The sequence below is a fragment of the Trifolium pratense genome, linkage group LG2 (genome assembly GCF_020283565.1).
Source record: "Trifolium pratense cultivar HEN17-A07 linkage group LG2, ARS_RC_1.1, whole genome shotgun sequence".
Lineage (NCBI taxonomy): Eukaryota > Viridiplantae > Streptophyta > Magnoliopsida > Fabales > Fabaceae > Trifolium > Trifolium pratense.
Window position 1 is genome coordinate 8,308,132 of NC_060060.1, and position 16,548 is coordinate 8,324,679.

Here is a 16,548-nt window from a genome sequence, read left to right on the forward strand (position 1 = left end):
CTTCAATCAAAATAATACTAATGTAATTAATTAGTAAAAACAATGTTTATACAAAATAATCATTTATCAAAATGTATAGTTTTACAATTAAATATCGAAAGTCATAAAGACCCTATAGTCTAAATACAACCCTTTCCCGTGTCACAATCAGAGCAGAGCTTCACCGACGACTCGACATCGAATACCACAAAAACCTGTCAATCTGGACCCCCAACGGTCCAGCACATAACACATAAAAGAGAGTTAGACAACATACTCAAATATATACAAGTGTAAGTAAATGGTACTTAAACACTTCTTCATAAAAACATGCATAATCATACATTATACATATACATCACCATCATTCATGCATATTCATATATCATGCATATACTTCATTTGTCACATAATCAATCATCCACAAAATACACCAAACATATAGTTTCACGTCGTCTCGGACAATACCAAAACATCCACAAATATCACATAACTCAGTTACAAATAGGAATATACATAAAGTTCCTAATGTAATCTAACACCACAAATACATTGTTCAGATTATGGTCATGACGGACCCTGCGTTGTTCATTTTATAGTCATGACGGACTCTGCTCCTCACATACGGATTAACAATCAACAATTACCAAGTATGTGTCAAACATCATTTATCATAAAATGCACACATAATCCCTAATGCAATCTAATGCTTCACATTCATGCTATGTCCTCTAGACACCTCTAATGCATGTGATATCATCGTCTTTATTAGAGTATCTCACCTCTAATATTCGTCTTTATCGAACAAATATAGTTCGATATCCGTCTTTATTGGACAAGCCAATATACAACAACAATTCATGAATGCATGTATATGTTTTTCATGAATTCACTCACAATCATTTTAATTAGCATTAAGCTCGTCATTTATAAATGTGGAACACTATCCAACATTCCGTCTTTATTAAGATAACACTATACCTTAATATACGTCTTTATCGAATAACATAATTCGATATCCTTCTTTATTAAGTTGATTAACACCTTAATATACTTCTTTTGACATTTAAACAAACATCATCAACACAATCATATTCCACAAATATAATCAACAACTATCATCACAATACAATTAATCATGGTTATAAACACCTAATTGCATGTTAGGATACCTTAAATCCATGTTACAAGTGCCTAATTGCACTTTAAAACATCAACAAAATAAGTTCTAGTCTGTCATGGTGGCTTCAGCCAGAGAAAGCCAGAGAAAGCTAGCAGGAACCCGTGGCTTACTGGCTTCAGCCAGAGAAAGCCAGAAAAAGCTAGCAGGAACCCGAGGCTTACTGGCTGAGGCTTACTGGCTTCAGCCAGAGAAAGCCAGAAAAAGCTAGCAGGAACCCGAGGCTTACTGGCTTCAGCCAGAGAAAGCCAGAAAAAGCTAGGCCTCGCTACAAGGCTGGCCCAGCCAGCATGCCAGCCACAGGAGCTCTGTTTTCGGGTTTGAGCATAAATCCACCCAAAAATCCCATTTTTGATGTTCCAAATCCCAAATAAGTTTGTTTTCAAGCATATAACATGTATATAAACATAAAAGGTCAGTTCATTTCACCGATCTACAACAAAACACATCAAAAAGTAGTGATTCTACACTTTTACTCAAAAACTCATAAATACCAATGTTCTTGCTCAAACATCAACAAATTCTCATTTTTATCCAATAAATTCGTTCATACATCATGATAAAAGCATATTAAGCATGTTATGAACCTTAGAATCGATTTCCATTAAGAAAATCCATTCACACTAAAACGAAAATGGGGTGGAGGAAGTTCGGGTGAGGAGAAATCGACATTCTCCCCTTCCTCGAGTCACCCACGAATATGAAATCTACTCTCTTACCTTGGATCGACGAACTCACGAAGATTGCTCCTCGAATCTCTCCTCCAAGCTCTTGCCCTAGCTCTCCTCTTGCTCTCCCTTCTCTCTTCTTTCACAAGAACATGAAAAATGAACTTCTCTCTCTCTAACAAAGCCTCTTAAAACGCCCCCCACTCATGAGACAAGGCCCATTGGGCCTCAAGCCCAATAGCTTGGCCCAACTCGCGTTAACTCTCACTAACTCGCGCGTTAACTAAAACTCTCGATAAATAACTTAAAGTTACTATCTTACTTAAAAACCACGTCACCAAATAAGTAAACACTTACATAGTGAATAATAAATTTGGGTCGTTACACTTAAAACATTGATATAAACCAACAAGGATTCAATACTTAAATTGTTTAACTAATAATATTTCAGGTTATTAATAATAATATACCATTAAAAATAAAATACTTACACCAATTCATTGAGATTTTACGTGGGTATAACCGTATAAGTGTCTATCTATCAACAACGTTCACCAAGAATTTTCTTTTTGAGTCAGCTCTATTTTTACCTAGAGTTTTTTTCTTGCTTTAAAAAGGGTGGTTTTTGGTTGTTTTTGACCCGGAATCATTCATGGACATCGTTTTCTACGCTTCAATTTAAATAAGTGGGTTTCACATAAATTAGGGTTTTTTTGTTTTAATTATTTTGTGATCTGTGTCTCAGTGCGACGTTGTTTGATTTCCTTTTTTTTTTTTTTGCAGTGTTCATTTGGTTCACATCAACATATAACTTTAATCAACTACTGATTCAATCAAAATGACAAGATCGTCAACGATACAAGTTCAGAGACATGAGTATTTCAGTTACTTTTATTTTCTCACATTATTTGTAGGTTTGGATATGTCGTTCTATGTTATTAACTTGCATGTTGTGAGTTTTTTTATAGATTCATCTTTTCTGTTTTTAACGATTTTTTTTTTTTTGAAGAAGCTAAATTAGCTCACCCAAATTGACACCAGAGATAATCAAACCTGAGATCTTAAGAAGGATTACACTCCAAAGTCGCAAACTAATACCACCAGACCAACCCAAGTGGGTTCTGTTTTTAACGATATTAAATTTGTCATTGTATCTTATGTACTCTATTAGTTTGAATATTAGTTTGAATGAATATTTTAGTACTAAAAAAATGTTACGTAGGTGTCTAGTTGTTAATTATTGATGACAAATATGTGATTATGTCGTCATTTGCAAGTAGAAGAAATATTTACATAAAAATCACAGTTCACATTAGAAAACCTAGATTTTTGTTGATCACCTATGAAGAGTATTTATTTGTATGACAACTAGGGGGGAAGTTTAATTACCAGAAAGGTGAATAAATTTATACATATACTCAATCACATTTTATCTTTATAATATAATAATGCTCAAAATATATTTTATATTTTAACCATATATTAAAATAAATCCCATAAATTTTATCTAAAATAAATAAATATATCCCATAAAAAAATTATAAAACATAATTAAATATCTACATAAAATGATTGCACTTTGTACCAAAACCACAAAACATGATTGCACTCCCGAATACAGTTATCAATTTTTTTTAAAATAAGCAAAATATAGTTATCAAACTAAAAAGCAAAATACACTTGAGGTGCCACCTTTGTGGAAAGAGTTTAACCTCATAATCTCAAGGTGTTGAGTTCAAATTCCGTCAAAATAGTTGTAAAATGATCATTATGATTACTTGAAGTATTCCCCTTTACCAATTTTTTTATTTAAAATTACCACCATAAAAAGTAAAACCTGTAGAAAAATCAAAACAAACCAAAATATTGGGCCTAGAGGGAACTTCTGAAATGACAAGGGTGCATCAAGTAAGTTTATGGTGAATGGTTGAATAATTACTTACCATTAAACTAGTTTTCCCTCATTCAATAGCGTATTTGAATCTTATGAACTTTCCCAAACAAATGAAATGACACACTATGTATGGAGCTATAACTGATCGTGAAAAACAAAGCACTACAACATTTTTACAAGAAATCTCATTGCTTAAAAACCACTGCATTAACCGTAAATATAAACATCATAATGACAACCATTTATCATCGTTTTAGTGCTTCAAAAGTCAAGACATCAAACTAGGAGAGCAGAGTTAGGATCCTCTCCGTTTTCTCTCTTCATTTTATCTCTCCATTACTATCGTTTTGAAATGTATAAAAAGTAATTGGACCCACCAAATGTCACACTAATATATTTTCAAAACATTGGTAATGGAACTAATGGAGAGGGTAAAAAATGGTGAGGATCTTGATCCGGAAACAAAAGCTGATATCATACCATTTCTCAATTCCCGTTTCCTTGATGAACTTGCTGAAGAAGAGTAGCAGCCAGCTTTAGGGTTGCTTCTAAACGTTTCTGTGTATCTGCGTCTCCACCATCCTGCAAACTATTATCTGCTAACTGCTGATTTCCATTGACCTCTCTTTGAACCATCTGTGATAACTGGGGCACATTTGGCATCATCTGATGTTGCTTTTGCAACTGTAGAACGTGACCAAACTGAGATGTCGAGTGTTCAGAACTTGCCAGGTTGTTTTCTGCAGCATATGATTGTCTGGATGAGGTTTCCGACTCGTTAAATCTGTTCTGTCTTGGATCACTCGTTGCAGATGTGCTCATAGAGCTTCCCAATTGCCTCTGCTTCTCAAGAAGAGATGCAGCTAGTTGTGCAAGCTGTTCTGGCTGCAGGGATCCCACAGGGGTTGAAGGATCAAAATTTCTCATTTCTGGATATGATGACCTGTTATTACTGCCAAATGGAATACCAGAATTTCCACCGAAATGTTGAGTTGAACTTACATTCATGTGATGATGCTCGTCAGCAATAGGTTCAACGGCGCCGCTGAATTGATGTGAAGGTAAAGTTCTATTCGAGATTAAATTTTGTGGATTTTGAGAAGGCCAGTTTGGTACGGATGTCCGTGGCTGGGTGGAAGGATAATAGCGACTTCTTTCATCATAGGACTCAGGCATGCCAACCGCAGAATGAGCTGAATCAGAAATGAATGGAGCTGCTTCAAATTTGTTTCCCGGAAATGAAAGATTGCTTATACCAGAATTACCCAATTCTGAAATAGATGATGGGTTTGGAGGCATGCGTACGGATGGATAAGACGAATTTGGATACAATATGTTCTCATTATAGGACAATAGGTTTTCGTTTTTCGTTTCTCTTTCAATGTGCATAGGACCTTGGTTCAAACCCGGATATTCCAACCTCAGAATAACACCAGATATGCTCAACTTACCAGGTACCTTTAACACTTTCTCTGAGAAATCTGATGGAGGTACGAGAAATAAGGTGGTCTTGTCATCCACCTTGGAAACCGCAGCCCGCTGCTTTTCCTCCAGATAATGCATAAACTCATTGTAGAATTCAATGTCAGCATCGCTTCCTGGCACAAAGAAAACAACCCAGACTCCAACAGCTTGGTAGTAATGCTTGGACAGCATGTCTAGACTAGTTCTTGCAGTGCAATCTAAGAATTCCGGTCTGAAATAAATGCATTGCATTAAAACTCAACATAAAAGAATTGATAGGAAAATGAAGTTAATAACTATTGCCCTGTGTTCACTTTATTTCCTAGTTTCAACATTTTGTGTGAAATGGTGAACGTTAGAAAATCAGTGGAAGTGACATTTTTGAAGACAACTAACAAAAAATGCCATTTGACGTTGTGTTCACTTTATAAAACTATTGCCCTGTGTTCACTAACAATGGAGAAATCACTTTCTATTTCACTAACAATTATAAAACTATTGCCCTGTGTTCACTTTATTTCCTAGTTTCAACATTTTGTGTGAAATGGTGAACGTTAGAAAATCAGTGGAAGTGACATTTTTGAAGACAACTAACAAAAAACTTTTACAAAAATGTTTTTCACTATGTTTACCACTTATACATGAAAAATAATGAAAGTGACATTTTTGTAAGAGCAGAAAATTAAAACAGTGTCAAACCAAAACAAACCCTGATTGTTTTCAAGTTAAACTGAGGTTTGAGGTGGTTAAGTTAAGTGAGACCTAAAACAAAAGAATAAAATGGTTGTTTCACTAAGATTAAACTACATGGCGGGTGAAGTTTAATTATAGATCAATGAGGTGCTGTTTCTACCAAAAGACTAGTTAGTTATATCCTTTGGATTGCCATTCAAGAAAAATGCTTTATGCTATGGACAATAAAAATGTCACAAAAATATCAGTATATCCCTTTTTTGGTAATCAAAAGTTCAGGGAGGTGAGGTACCCCATTCCGAGGTCAGTGAGGGTTTACAGATTACAACAATTTTTCTAGTTTAATAGAGGCAAAAACAAATTTCAATATTTTCCCCCTAGCATCTCCAGGTTGTCTTTTCAGCCCATTTTAAAAGCCACTCTATCTCATGAGTCTTAGTAAAACAATACTAGTATAGAAATAGAAAAAAGTGAACTGTTTCAAAGCTGACACAAGACATTCTAAAAAAAATAGATTATAAAAGGAAAATTGTATACTTACAATGCGATATCTAGGACTTTCCCTACAGGGAAGCAGCGGGCACGACAAATAGGGGTCCCGCCTTTAGCAATGGTTCCTTCCCATTTCCACTCAGATGAAGATGAATTATCAGGTTCAGGTGTAAATCTTTTTTTCTCAACAAAATTTGATTGGAGAGCACCAGGACCCATTTGGAAACTATCATAAGGTTTCCGGCCTTCATGTCTGTCTATGCGAACCAGAGGTGAATTTGGTGGGTGATTAAATGTTTGTCCGTAAGTGAAATTTCCAGCGTCAAAGCTTTTATCAAAAGGCTCATGATGAGGAAAATCAGGTAATAATCTTGGGAAAACATGTTTTTGTCTTTCTAACTCAGAGAAAGCATACTCTGGAAGCTCTCTCTCAGGAGAAGAATCGCTCTTTAGTTTTTTAGCAACATGTAGATAGGGAGCATCTTCAGGCAAGCCCTGCAGATCTTCAAAGAATGGACCCCTTTGAGAATATTTCTGTGGAAAATCACCCTGATGAAAGTGTCTTTCTCTTGGTGGACTATTTATATGTTCATAAAATTCTTGTGATACTCCAAGTGGAGTGCCCTTCTCTCCAATATTCCTTTGCCCGTATGTGTTAGCTCCACCAGCCCATGAAGAACCCCTGTTGTTAAAGTCATAAGCATCAGAATCTCGAGAATCCCAATTCACGAACATATTCGGAGAACTAATGTTTTGCTCGCCGCCAAAGCTCCTATCCTGCCTGAAGTTCTCGGAAGATCCACCACGACCGCTTGACTTGTATGATGGGGATCGAGGGCCACCAAATGAGCTCTTCCCACTGCTTGATGAACCTGATTCACTCTTGGCAAAACAAATATGAACACGGGGATTCCCAAATAACTTTCCCTTGAGAGCATCCATTGCTCTGCATGCTGACATCTGATTTCTATAGCGAACAAATGCATAACTACGACCTGGAAATGTCGAAATCTTCTCAATCTCACCAAATGGAGAAAAAGCCCTTCCCAAAATTAATTCATCCACCTTCAACTGAGCCGGGAACCCAATCCACAAAACCTCACTGGGCTCTGGATTTTTATCACTAAATTTGGATTTGTCAGAATAATGTGGTTCAGGGCTACCATGACGTCCTCTAATCTCTCTTTGAGAGAAAGGAGATCCCCTTAATGCCGATCTTCGTTCATCACGTGAATAATCTTCATCACGTGTTACTGTTGATGGCTTGTCCTGTGATCAACAATATAAACTAAATGTGAAATTGTTGTATGTTTCGGGCATTCAGATTTTAGTATTTTTTAAGAGAAAAAAGAAACTATTTATATAACCAGGCTTAGATCACAATATGAAAAGCATGAAGGCTTTAACCAAAAACTAATGTATTATTGAGCTTACATAAAGAATTAAAGATTCAAACAAGTTTTATTTTGGTTTCCAATTGCCTTATCCTAACATATTGTTCCCATATGGCATATTGCTTGTGGCTTCCAAGTAATGTATTACCGCCTAATCTCCTTCAATATCCCAAATAGGAATTCCGCATAAAGAAAAAACAGAAACGCAAGATTAGCTATCTTATCCCATATGAAGTTACTTATCATCGATGATTTTACAGTTCCTTTAGATCCAATGGCATAAATGGACGCCAGACAGAGCCTATCTCAATCAGATTATTCTCCATAGTGATCTGAAGGTCACAGAATAACTTGGCAGTAGGCACCAAACTACACAAGCTCTGAGAGGACTGTAGGAGTGTTAGTTTACATGAAATCAAATCATTGTAGCATAACAGATACATGCATCGAGCCAAACCCAGTGTGGTCTTTCTCACTTTCACCAGTCATTAACCATATTAAGTATCAAAAATAAAAAAATATTATTCCAAGAGTGAGCTCCAATTTCCATATAAACAAAAAGTTTGAAAAAGCAAGTAGGCTCTGGATTATATAATAGGGGAGCAAACGGAAATTAAGGGGAGAAGAAAAGCAAGTATAGTGTGGGTTTACAGAGCAGAAAATGCAAACGGTTTTTTTTTTTCTTTTTTCTTTTGGTTTTATTTTCAGTTTGGCTGAAACTACAAAAGAAATTTATACAAACGAAATGGTAAACTGAAATCGCTCAGCCTGATATTGTCTTCTCTATCACTGTGCTTACTATTTATAATTTTATATCATCTCCATGAACTAGTTTGTTCTTCATAGATCAATAAATCTGAAACGGCACCAAGTCGCATTAGTATAGATATCACATACATACTGTAGTAGTGGGTTTATCAAATGTTAACTAGGCTAGATTCCCTCTAATAAGCTAGAGAAGTAAGATGCAAGAGTGATACTCTGCTCAATCAAGTGCCAAATCAGGATATAATACCATGGTCCAAGCTACATGTGAATTGGTGTGGATATATCATCTTGTTGATGAGACTGGATTCGAGAGGATAATGCATATGAAGTTGCAGGCCATGCAAGTCAAAATTAAGCTGCAAGCTGAAACTTAAGTAAATTGGCAATTATTGAGCTTCAAAAAGTATAGCTCACTTACAATGTTTGATAGTGTATTTACAAACATTGATGAAGTCTCTTGGCTTTGCCTCAAGTAATAAAGGCAAGTTAGACGAGATAGGATTAGAAATGACAACATTAGAGAGAGGGTTGGGGTAGCACCTAAAGTAGAAAAGATGGTGGAAACTAGACTGATGTGGTTTGGGCATGTAGACAGAAGACCTGCTGATTTTGTAGTAAGGACAGTGGATCAGATGGATGATGACTGGTAGTCAATTCACTAGAGCTCGAGGAAGATCTAGAAAATCTATAAGAGAAACTATTAAGAAAGATCTAGAGATTAATGAGTTGGATAGAAATATGGTATATGATATAATATTATGACGTTGTTTGATCCATGAAGCCGACTTCACTTAGTGGGATAAGGCTTGGTGGTTGTTGTTGTTGCTGTTGTTGTTGTATTATGAGACAGGGAGAGTAATTCTAAATAGTGATGCAGGAATTTCTCCAGAACAATCAATCAAATATCAATAGTTTGGTTCATGTTTGGAGGCCTCAAAAAGCCACAGTTCTACTAAGTATGTGCTTATGTTTTGTTGTTGCTTATGTTTTACAGAAATCCAGTCTACAACTACAGCCCTGACAAATGCAAGTGCATTCCTATCTGCAGCTTTATGCATTGCAAACCAATAGGTTTTAACTAGATTAATGTCTAGGCATGGAAAATTATGACTTAACATGGGGAACAAGATTCAGATACTTGATTGGGTAATCGCATGTCATAATCCACACTCCAAATGGACATGAGCATCCTAAAACATCATATAAAAATTATGTTCACTGATACGAACACAAATTTAACGTCATAAGCCATGCAAGTCAACATTCACATCCATAATTAGTAGTTACATATATTGTGTTGGATATTGAGCCATGTGCACTAGATTCAAACACAATAACACTGAATTGATATTACCACATCCTGCTGCAGATTCCAATAAGTGACTTGGATTAATTTCTGGTCTTATTGACAACGTAAGCAGTTCTGTTGTTTGAATGTTAGGATATTTCTGTAAAATTTTATTCTCTATTGCTAAACTTAATGAGTGAAGTTATTATTTGAAATTGATCTATATTGCAACTTAGATTGAATTTGATCTGCTGACTGCAGATTTCCAAATTGTTTTCATGTAGTGTGTATATGCTGTTTTACTGGGTTTTGGACTGTTATTTTTTCATAATTTTATGTAACAGGTTCTTTGATTGTTGATTTTTTGAACTTGTGCTAAAGTTTAGTTGTATATATTATAAATATAAATGAATTGTATTTCCTTTGTTTTTGGTTACCATAATATTGGTAGGAAGTTTCCACCGCCGTTAGCGATGACTAATCTCCGTCGGGGAACCTGTGGGGCACACAAGGTGGGTTCTCCCCTCCCAGCCGAATTTTCTCCATACACATGAGCCAGGAATCGAACCTCTGACCACATGCTTAAGGGGACCAAGACCCTTACCACTTGGACCAACTCATTGTTGGTTTTGAATTATATTTCCTATCAAATATAATTATGTATTACATCCATAATTAGCTTTCTTTAATATTACCAAATTAAGTACTATAAACCCTTTTCATGGAAGTGTATGCAAGAACTGAAAATTGAAGGTGGAATTCCCAGTCCCATATATTATATACCAATACATGCAATGTAATTGTAAAGCAATTTAAAGCAGTAGCATCATCTGATGCATAACATGTCAAAATTCCATAAAATCTCCAGGTCATTATTAGGCTTATATGTTTGGCAATATCAGCAATCTAGGCTGAAACCCAATTGCAGTGCTACTAAGGAGATTTCATTGGCAGAGCAGCAGATTTCTTTAACATTAGGTATTTGGTTGCGATTTGGTTTGAATCACGATGCCTTAACCACGGTGATGAATAAAATGAAGTCATAATTATGGGATCCTGACCACTGAAATGGGCAACCTTTAAGGTGACATTATATGATGAGCTATTGAGTGGTTAATCTTTGAAACTGTCCTGCTGTTTTAATAGTTTTATGGTTATTAACTTTTGAAGTATAGAGGAAACTGATGAGGCCAAGCAGTTGGAATGAAAAATACAACCAATTCCAGTTAACATATGAGTTGAACAGTCTTTTTTTTTTTTTTGTTTATTCTACTGGTTGAAACATTGACTTACTGGGTAGAATGATGTGCTAATAGGGTTACTGCCCACATACTATACAGCTGATGAGCCTTCTGTTTAATTTAAGTTTCTTTCGTTTCCCTACAGTGGCAATCTCCCTTTAATTTGCCTCTTAAATGTTCAATTCTTTGGGTAAAATCTTTTTTATTGTCTTTTACAGTCTTAAACCAAACAGAGCTGAAGCGATCAACTTCATGCAAAAGTAGGACACAATGAAAAGAAAATCAGAACTTTCAATTAAATGCCTAGTTTAAGTTTTTTACTCTACAGTAATTATCCCGGAATTGTTTTATCGACACAAATGTCAACAACAAACACCGCATATTGATACATCTTTCGTTTTTTGGAAATTTTTCTCTACTTGGATTGTGCACACCCGTGTCGACAAAACTGTCGGAATAACACAGCTCTATTTATCCTCATATATTTAAGTTCCAGATTAAATCTCTAGCCTTCTCTTAAAATCTAACCAGTAGGTGCTCCTAACTGGCTTTTTTATTTGAGATGTGGTATGTGAATCCTCTCCATTTTTTTATGTTCAGTCCTCTCTCCTTTTTCTAATCCAGTGGTTAATTGAGCTACAAAGAAAAAAAGAAGAGAGAAAGTGTTGGATGAATGGTCAAGATTATGGCAGCATGAGGAACATGAGAGAAAGTACTGAAGAGGATCCAAATCCGGTAACAGGAGCAACACATTCCACCCATTTTTTACGAGGTTTTGTATACATTTGATGTCAAAATCATTGGATGCAAAATTTCGGAGTGCGGAAATCCAATTCAGAACTTGCAAAAATGTGAGATGATAATGCTGCTAGATTTGGATTTGGTGCAATAACTGCGTCATGCAGTTACTGATATCAATTGTCCGATCTCAATAAATGGTCAAGCTCGCTTAAAGCTAATTTATTATTTTTTAATCTGAGCCCGTCGAACTCAGAATAACGACCGAGATCATTTACTGCGTGAAATTTCAACTGCAGCCGATTCGGGTCTAACGCTGCTTGGATCCATTTGGTAGTGTTGGAAGTATGGATTGGAGTGGAGTATCAATTTAAAAAGAAAACATTGTGCCATGCTTTTCTTGACAGTAATGTGCATGTAGTGGATTAACTTAATTTGATGGGTGAACCTTATCAATTACAATACATGGAAAACAATGACTGGTGTGTTGTATTCCTAAATTTTGTTGTTGCAAGTTTTTATTTATTTATATTCTAAACTTTATTTTCTAATTTGATGGATGAACTTTATCAATTACCATCACCATATATGGTCTTGATTAAATGAATTGAATTGAATTAAATTGAACAGAGCTGAACATTTGGGGTATATACATATAATCAGCTGGAAAAGTAACAAACAGTATAAGATTGGCAACACTGACCGCCTTTGCAAACTCGATTCTAAGCGGGTTGCCAGCAAGAGGAAAACCTTGCAGCGATCGCATAGCATCAATGGCATCTTCATCCATTTCAAAGTTGATGAAAGCATAGCTTCGACCGGGCTGAAATGCAACTTTTTCAAGCGGTCCAAATCGTATAAAAGGATGAGCAAGTTCATCCTCTACAATGTTGTGTGATAGATTCCCAACCCAAAGATGCCTGGAAGGAGGATTGCCATTGTTACCACTGCTACTACCACCACCACCGCGCCCCGTACCACTATTACCCTTATTGTCTTCATATCTTGAAGGATAATCCCTCCTAGGTCGATCCCTTCCGCCTCGACTTGACTATTATCAAACACAACACAGACACCAACAAAACACGGTAAATTATCATCTTTCAAACAATCTTCACTTACAAAATTAACACAATCACACTAAAATATTAAATTACTGAAATAAATAAGTTCAATTAATTGAAAAAGTATCATCTTTTTTCAATTAAAAAAATCATCATCTTTTTTATTTTCTTGCAACAGTTTGCTGAGAGAAATAAAAAAAATATATATCAAAAGTGAAATTGGTAACGAATTCAAGCTAAACTAATTGACGATAGTGAAAACAGAGAAACCCTAGTAGAGTGAATAGTGATTGAAGTGAAAAAAGGGGAAACTGGAAATTGGCGAAGTAGAGATAAAACTAACCATGGTGAATTGAAGAGGCGAAATTGTGAGAAGAAAAGAGAAATAACGAATGAGAATTTTGGATTCGCACGCAGAATTTGAGGATCGGAGAAAGAAGTGAGTGTCGCCGATTGAAGTTTTCAGTTTTTAGGGTTTGTGATGGTTAGTGGTGAGTGAGGGTAATACTAATCGCTATAACTGTGACTGTAAAGACGCAAGAACAAACGACAGATATGCTCATGAATCATGATATGCAAAAACAAAATACTATACTTTTTTTTTTTTTTTTTTTATAAGAAAAAACAAAATAGTAGTTGGGATCCTCTCCATTTTCTATTCTTTCCAACTCCAAAATACTATACTTGGTAATGCTGAAAGAGTATAAAATAAAATACGTATTTTGTCGTAGGGTGAGCAATGGACCGGTTAGGATAAGTATTTTTTGGGTTACTAAGAAGTATTCAATTTATTAGAGTAACAATATTATTTTAGATATAGATATTCTCGGTTATAGGTTCTGAGTTCGATTTTTAGCTTATTGTAAACAAAAAAAATGACATATAGTTGAATGTGATGTTTTTGTAAAGAAATAAGGGACAGGACAGAACAAAAATAGTTGTCCTGCATTTGATTTAAAAAAAGGAAAAAGGACAGCACAAAAAAAGTCACGAAGGACAGGACAACTACCCACTTTTTTGTTACTCACTAAAGTGGGGGACATCTTTTTGTCCAGCAGACAAATAAACAAAAAATACATTTTTATCCTTTAGGTTATCTCATTGCCTCTTCCTGAAATTTTTTTCCTACCCAACAATTATTCCTTTACCCCTACAAACACATTTTTCTTCCAATATTACTCTTTTAATTGTTTGACTTCACCCCTAATTTTTTTTTTTTTTGCCACACAAAAAATTTGTATAGTCAAAATTTCATACCGGAAAACTTTAATAAAAAATTCCGGGAGGAAAAAAAAAGCTGGAATTTCTAGCGTGCGTTGTTCAAGAGTATTGCAACATATCTGATTGCTACAAAATCAATATTTGAAAGGATTTTGATAGTACCCATCAACGAGGCAGTATCAAAATCTTTGGTTGCTCTTCATGAATTTTGATACCAGTTTATTGGATCCAAATCCCCTATCTCTAATTAATTGTTGTTGAACAAGAAAAGGGAAATTGGATTTGAGATTGGGGATTAGAGATTTGGAAACTGGAATTGGATCGAGAGTGAGAAGCATCGAGGTGTTAGTTTCTCATGATGTTGGAGATTTCTGGGTTTACGAGATGAAGATGATGTTGGGATTTTTTTAAAAAAATTTTTTTTCCAGAAAAGAAGATGAAGATGATGAACATTGTTCATCAAATTAATTATGAGATGGTTTAATTTTAATTAGAAAATATTTTTTAAAAAAAAAGTAAAATTATGCATTTTTTTAACTAAAAAATCATTGTACATTAAAAAGGACATTACAGTAAATTTTGTATTATTTTGTCCAGTACTTAACATATCAAACAAGATACGGTACAAAATTGTTTGTTCTGTGCACCGATCATCAAACAGAGTGCAGTACAAAAATTTGTCCTGTAACTCTCACTTATCCAGTACTGTTCTGTCCAGTAATCATCCTTTTACGAATCAAACGCACCCATATATTCTTGATTTTATAAGAAAAGTTGTTTGCTAAGTCACTAGGTGAAAATTTTGGTTGTATCCTAGAAAGAGAAACTCTTATCTAGGCACACACCCAACACCTCATTGTTGGGCACAACCAATAAAAACCTTCCACAACATTAAAATCAATTAAATCATAAATTATAAAAAAATCTCTTCTCTCTTTCTTCTCGGTACTTTACAATCTACATATGGTTTCATTTCAATGTCAAATTTGACAAAACCAGTGCACCTTTGAACAATTAATAAAGAAAAATAGAACATGCGGTTTGAACTAGATCCATTTCACGGTCAAATTCACAACTAAAAATTTATCAATAAAATTGGCAATAAAATCCATATAAGCACGAACAAAAATTGATAATGAATATAATTTGAAATCCTTTCAATTGGTGCGATGGGAGGAGGAGGAATCAATCATGGTGGAAGGTCTTGCCATCGCAGTGGACGAAAACAAGCGGTGTGCAGTGTGGGTGGGTAGTTGAAAACAGTGGCAATGGAAGAAGAGGAGAGAAGAAGGGCCACCTCACCGGTTCGGTTACTTTAGATTTTTACAATTTATATTTTATTTGATTTTAATGATGTGCAAAGTTTTTATTGGTTGTGCCCAACAATGAGGTGTTAGGTGTGTGCCTAGATAAGAGTTTCTCTCCTAGAAATTCTTAGTTCGATCTTCAATTTTATTGTAAATAAATAAAAAATGTTTAGTTATAAAGAAAGAAATAACATTGTTAAGAAAAAATGCAACAATACTACGACATATAATGGTCTTGTTGAGTATCAAGCTTCGTTATACGTAAATAAATTTCCAACTAATTAGACTACTGAATTATGTAGATACTAGGTATTCAACCCGTGCGATGCACGGGTTTGATTAAATTTTTTATTTCATAATTTGTTTATCGAATAAAATAATATGATATTTAATTTTTTTAAAATTTGATTAAATTTTTTATTTCATAATTTGTTTATCGAATAAAATAATATGATATTTAATTTTTTTAAAGTTCAATATGCATATATCATATATGCATATTAACCGCCATTGAGAGATTAAAGCAAAGGTACTCCATATATGTAGAGAAAGATTAGTTTTGCAAAAAAAAAAACAAATTAAAATATTTGTTTTGCCAAAAAAAAAAAAAAATTAAATGATTAGAGGGGTACTATGGGTAGTGCGCAGAGAATCCATTCCCTTTTTTGTTTTGAACAGCAATCAATTCCCTTCTTCCTTCTCTGTTAGCGTGTTTCTCCTCTGTAGTGTTCATTCCAACTCCATTCATTTTCTGCTATTCAGCCGCTGGGCATGGTGGCGATAGATGGATTTGAGGGAGGGTTTGGTTTGTGTTTTTGTGCGTGATCTTTCTGTGATGCTAAACAAAATTTAACTGACGGCGGGTTTGGTTTATGTGTTTGGGCATGATCTTTCCGCGACCTACTCGTTCTTGAGTGAGATGGTGATTTGTTTGGAGTTTATAGGGTTTGGGATATCTCCTATCGATATGAAACATGGGTTGGTTAGCCGAACAGTTGAAGAAATTTCGCAATCAACAATGGGGCTTATGCACATACGGTATGTGATCAATTGATTTGGTATTTTAAATTTAACTTTGGTCAAATTTTGGTCTCTGATCCTTGAGTAATCTGAACAATATAACACATAGATTCATAGCAATAATTTTCAGTTGGAAC

General features: G+C 34.9%; 1 protein-coding gene across 1 annotated transcript; it reads right to left on the bottom strand.

Moving 5' to 3' along the window:
• Positions 1-3,969: 3,969 nt before the first annotated feature.
• On the bottom strand, positions 3,970-13,445 carry LOC123905741 (flowering time control protein FPA). The gene is made up of 4 exons (XM_045955454.1): positions 13,207-13,445; positions 12,503-12,850; positions 6,420-7,639; positions 3,970-5,417 (listed from the first exon to the last, which is right to left on the bottom strand). Exons 1-4 carry the CDS (start codon positions 13,207-13,209, stop codon positions 4,208-4,210), a joined length of 2,781 nt encoding a protein of 926 aa, XP_045811410.1. The 5' UTR covers positions 13,210-13,445; the 3' UTR covers positions 3,970-4,207.
• Positions 13,446-16,548: the final 3,103 nt, after the last annotated feature.

What these genes read in the sequence shown, in the direction of transcription:
- LOC123905741 (XM_045955454.1), bottom strand. An exon ending in GAATCGAGTTTGCAAAGGCG is followed by an intron (nt 7,640 to 12,502) that starts GTCAGTGTTGCC and finishes TGTTGATCACAG; the next exon opens with GACAAGCCATCAACAGTAAC. An exon ending in AAAGTCCTAGATATCGCATT is followed by an intron (nt 5,418 to 6,419) that starts GTAAGTATACAA and finishes CATTTATTTCAG; the next exon opens with ACCGGAATTCTTAGATTGCA.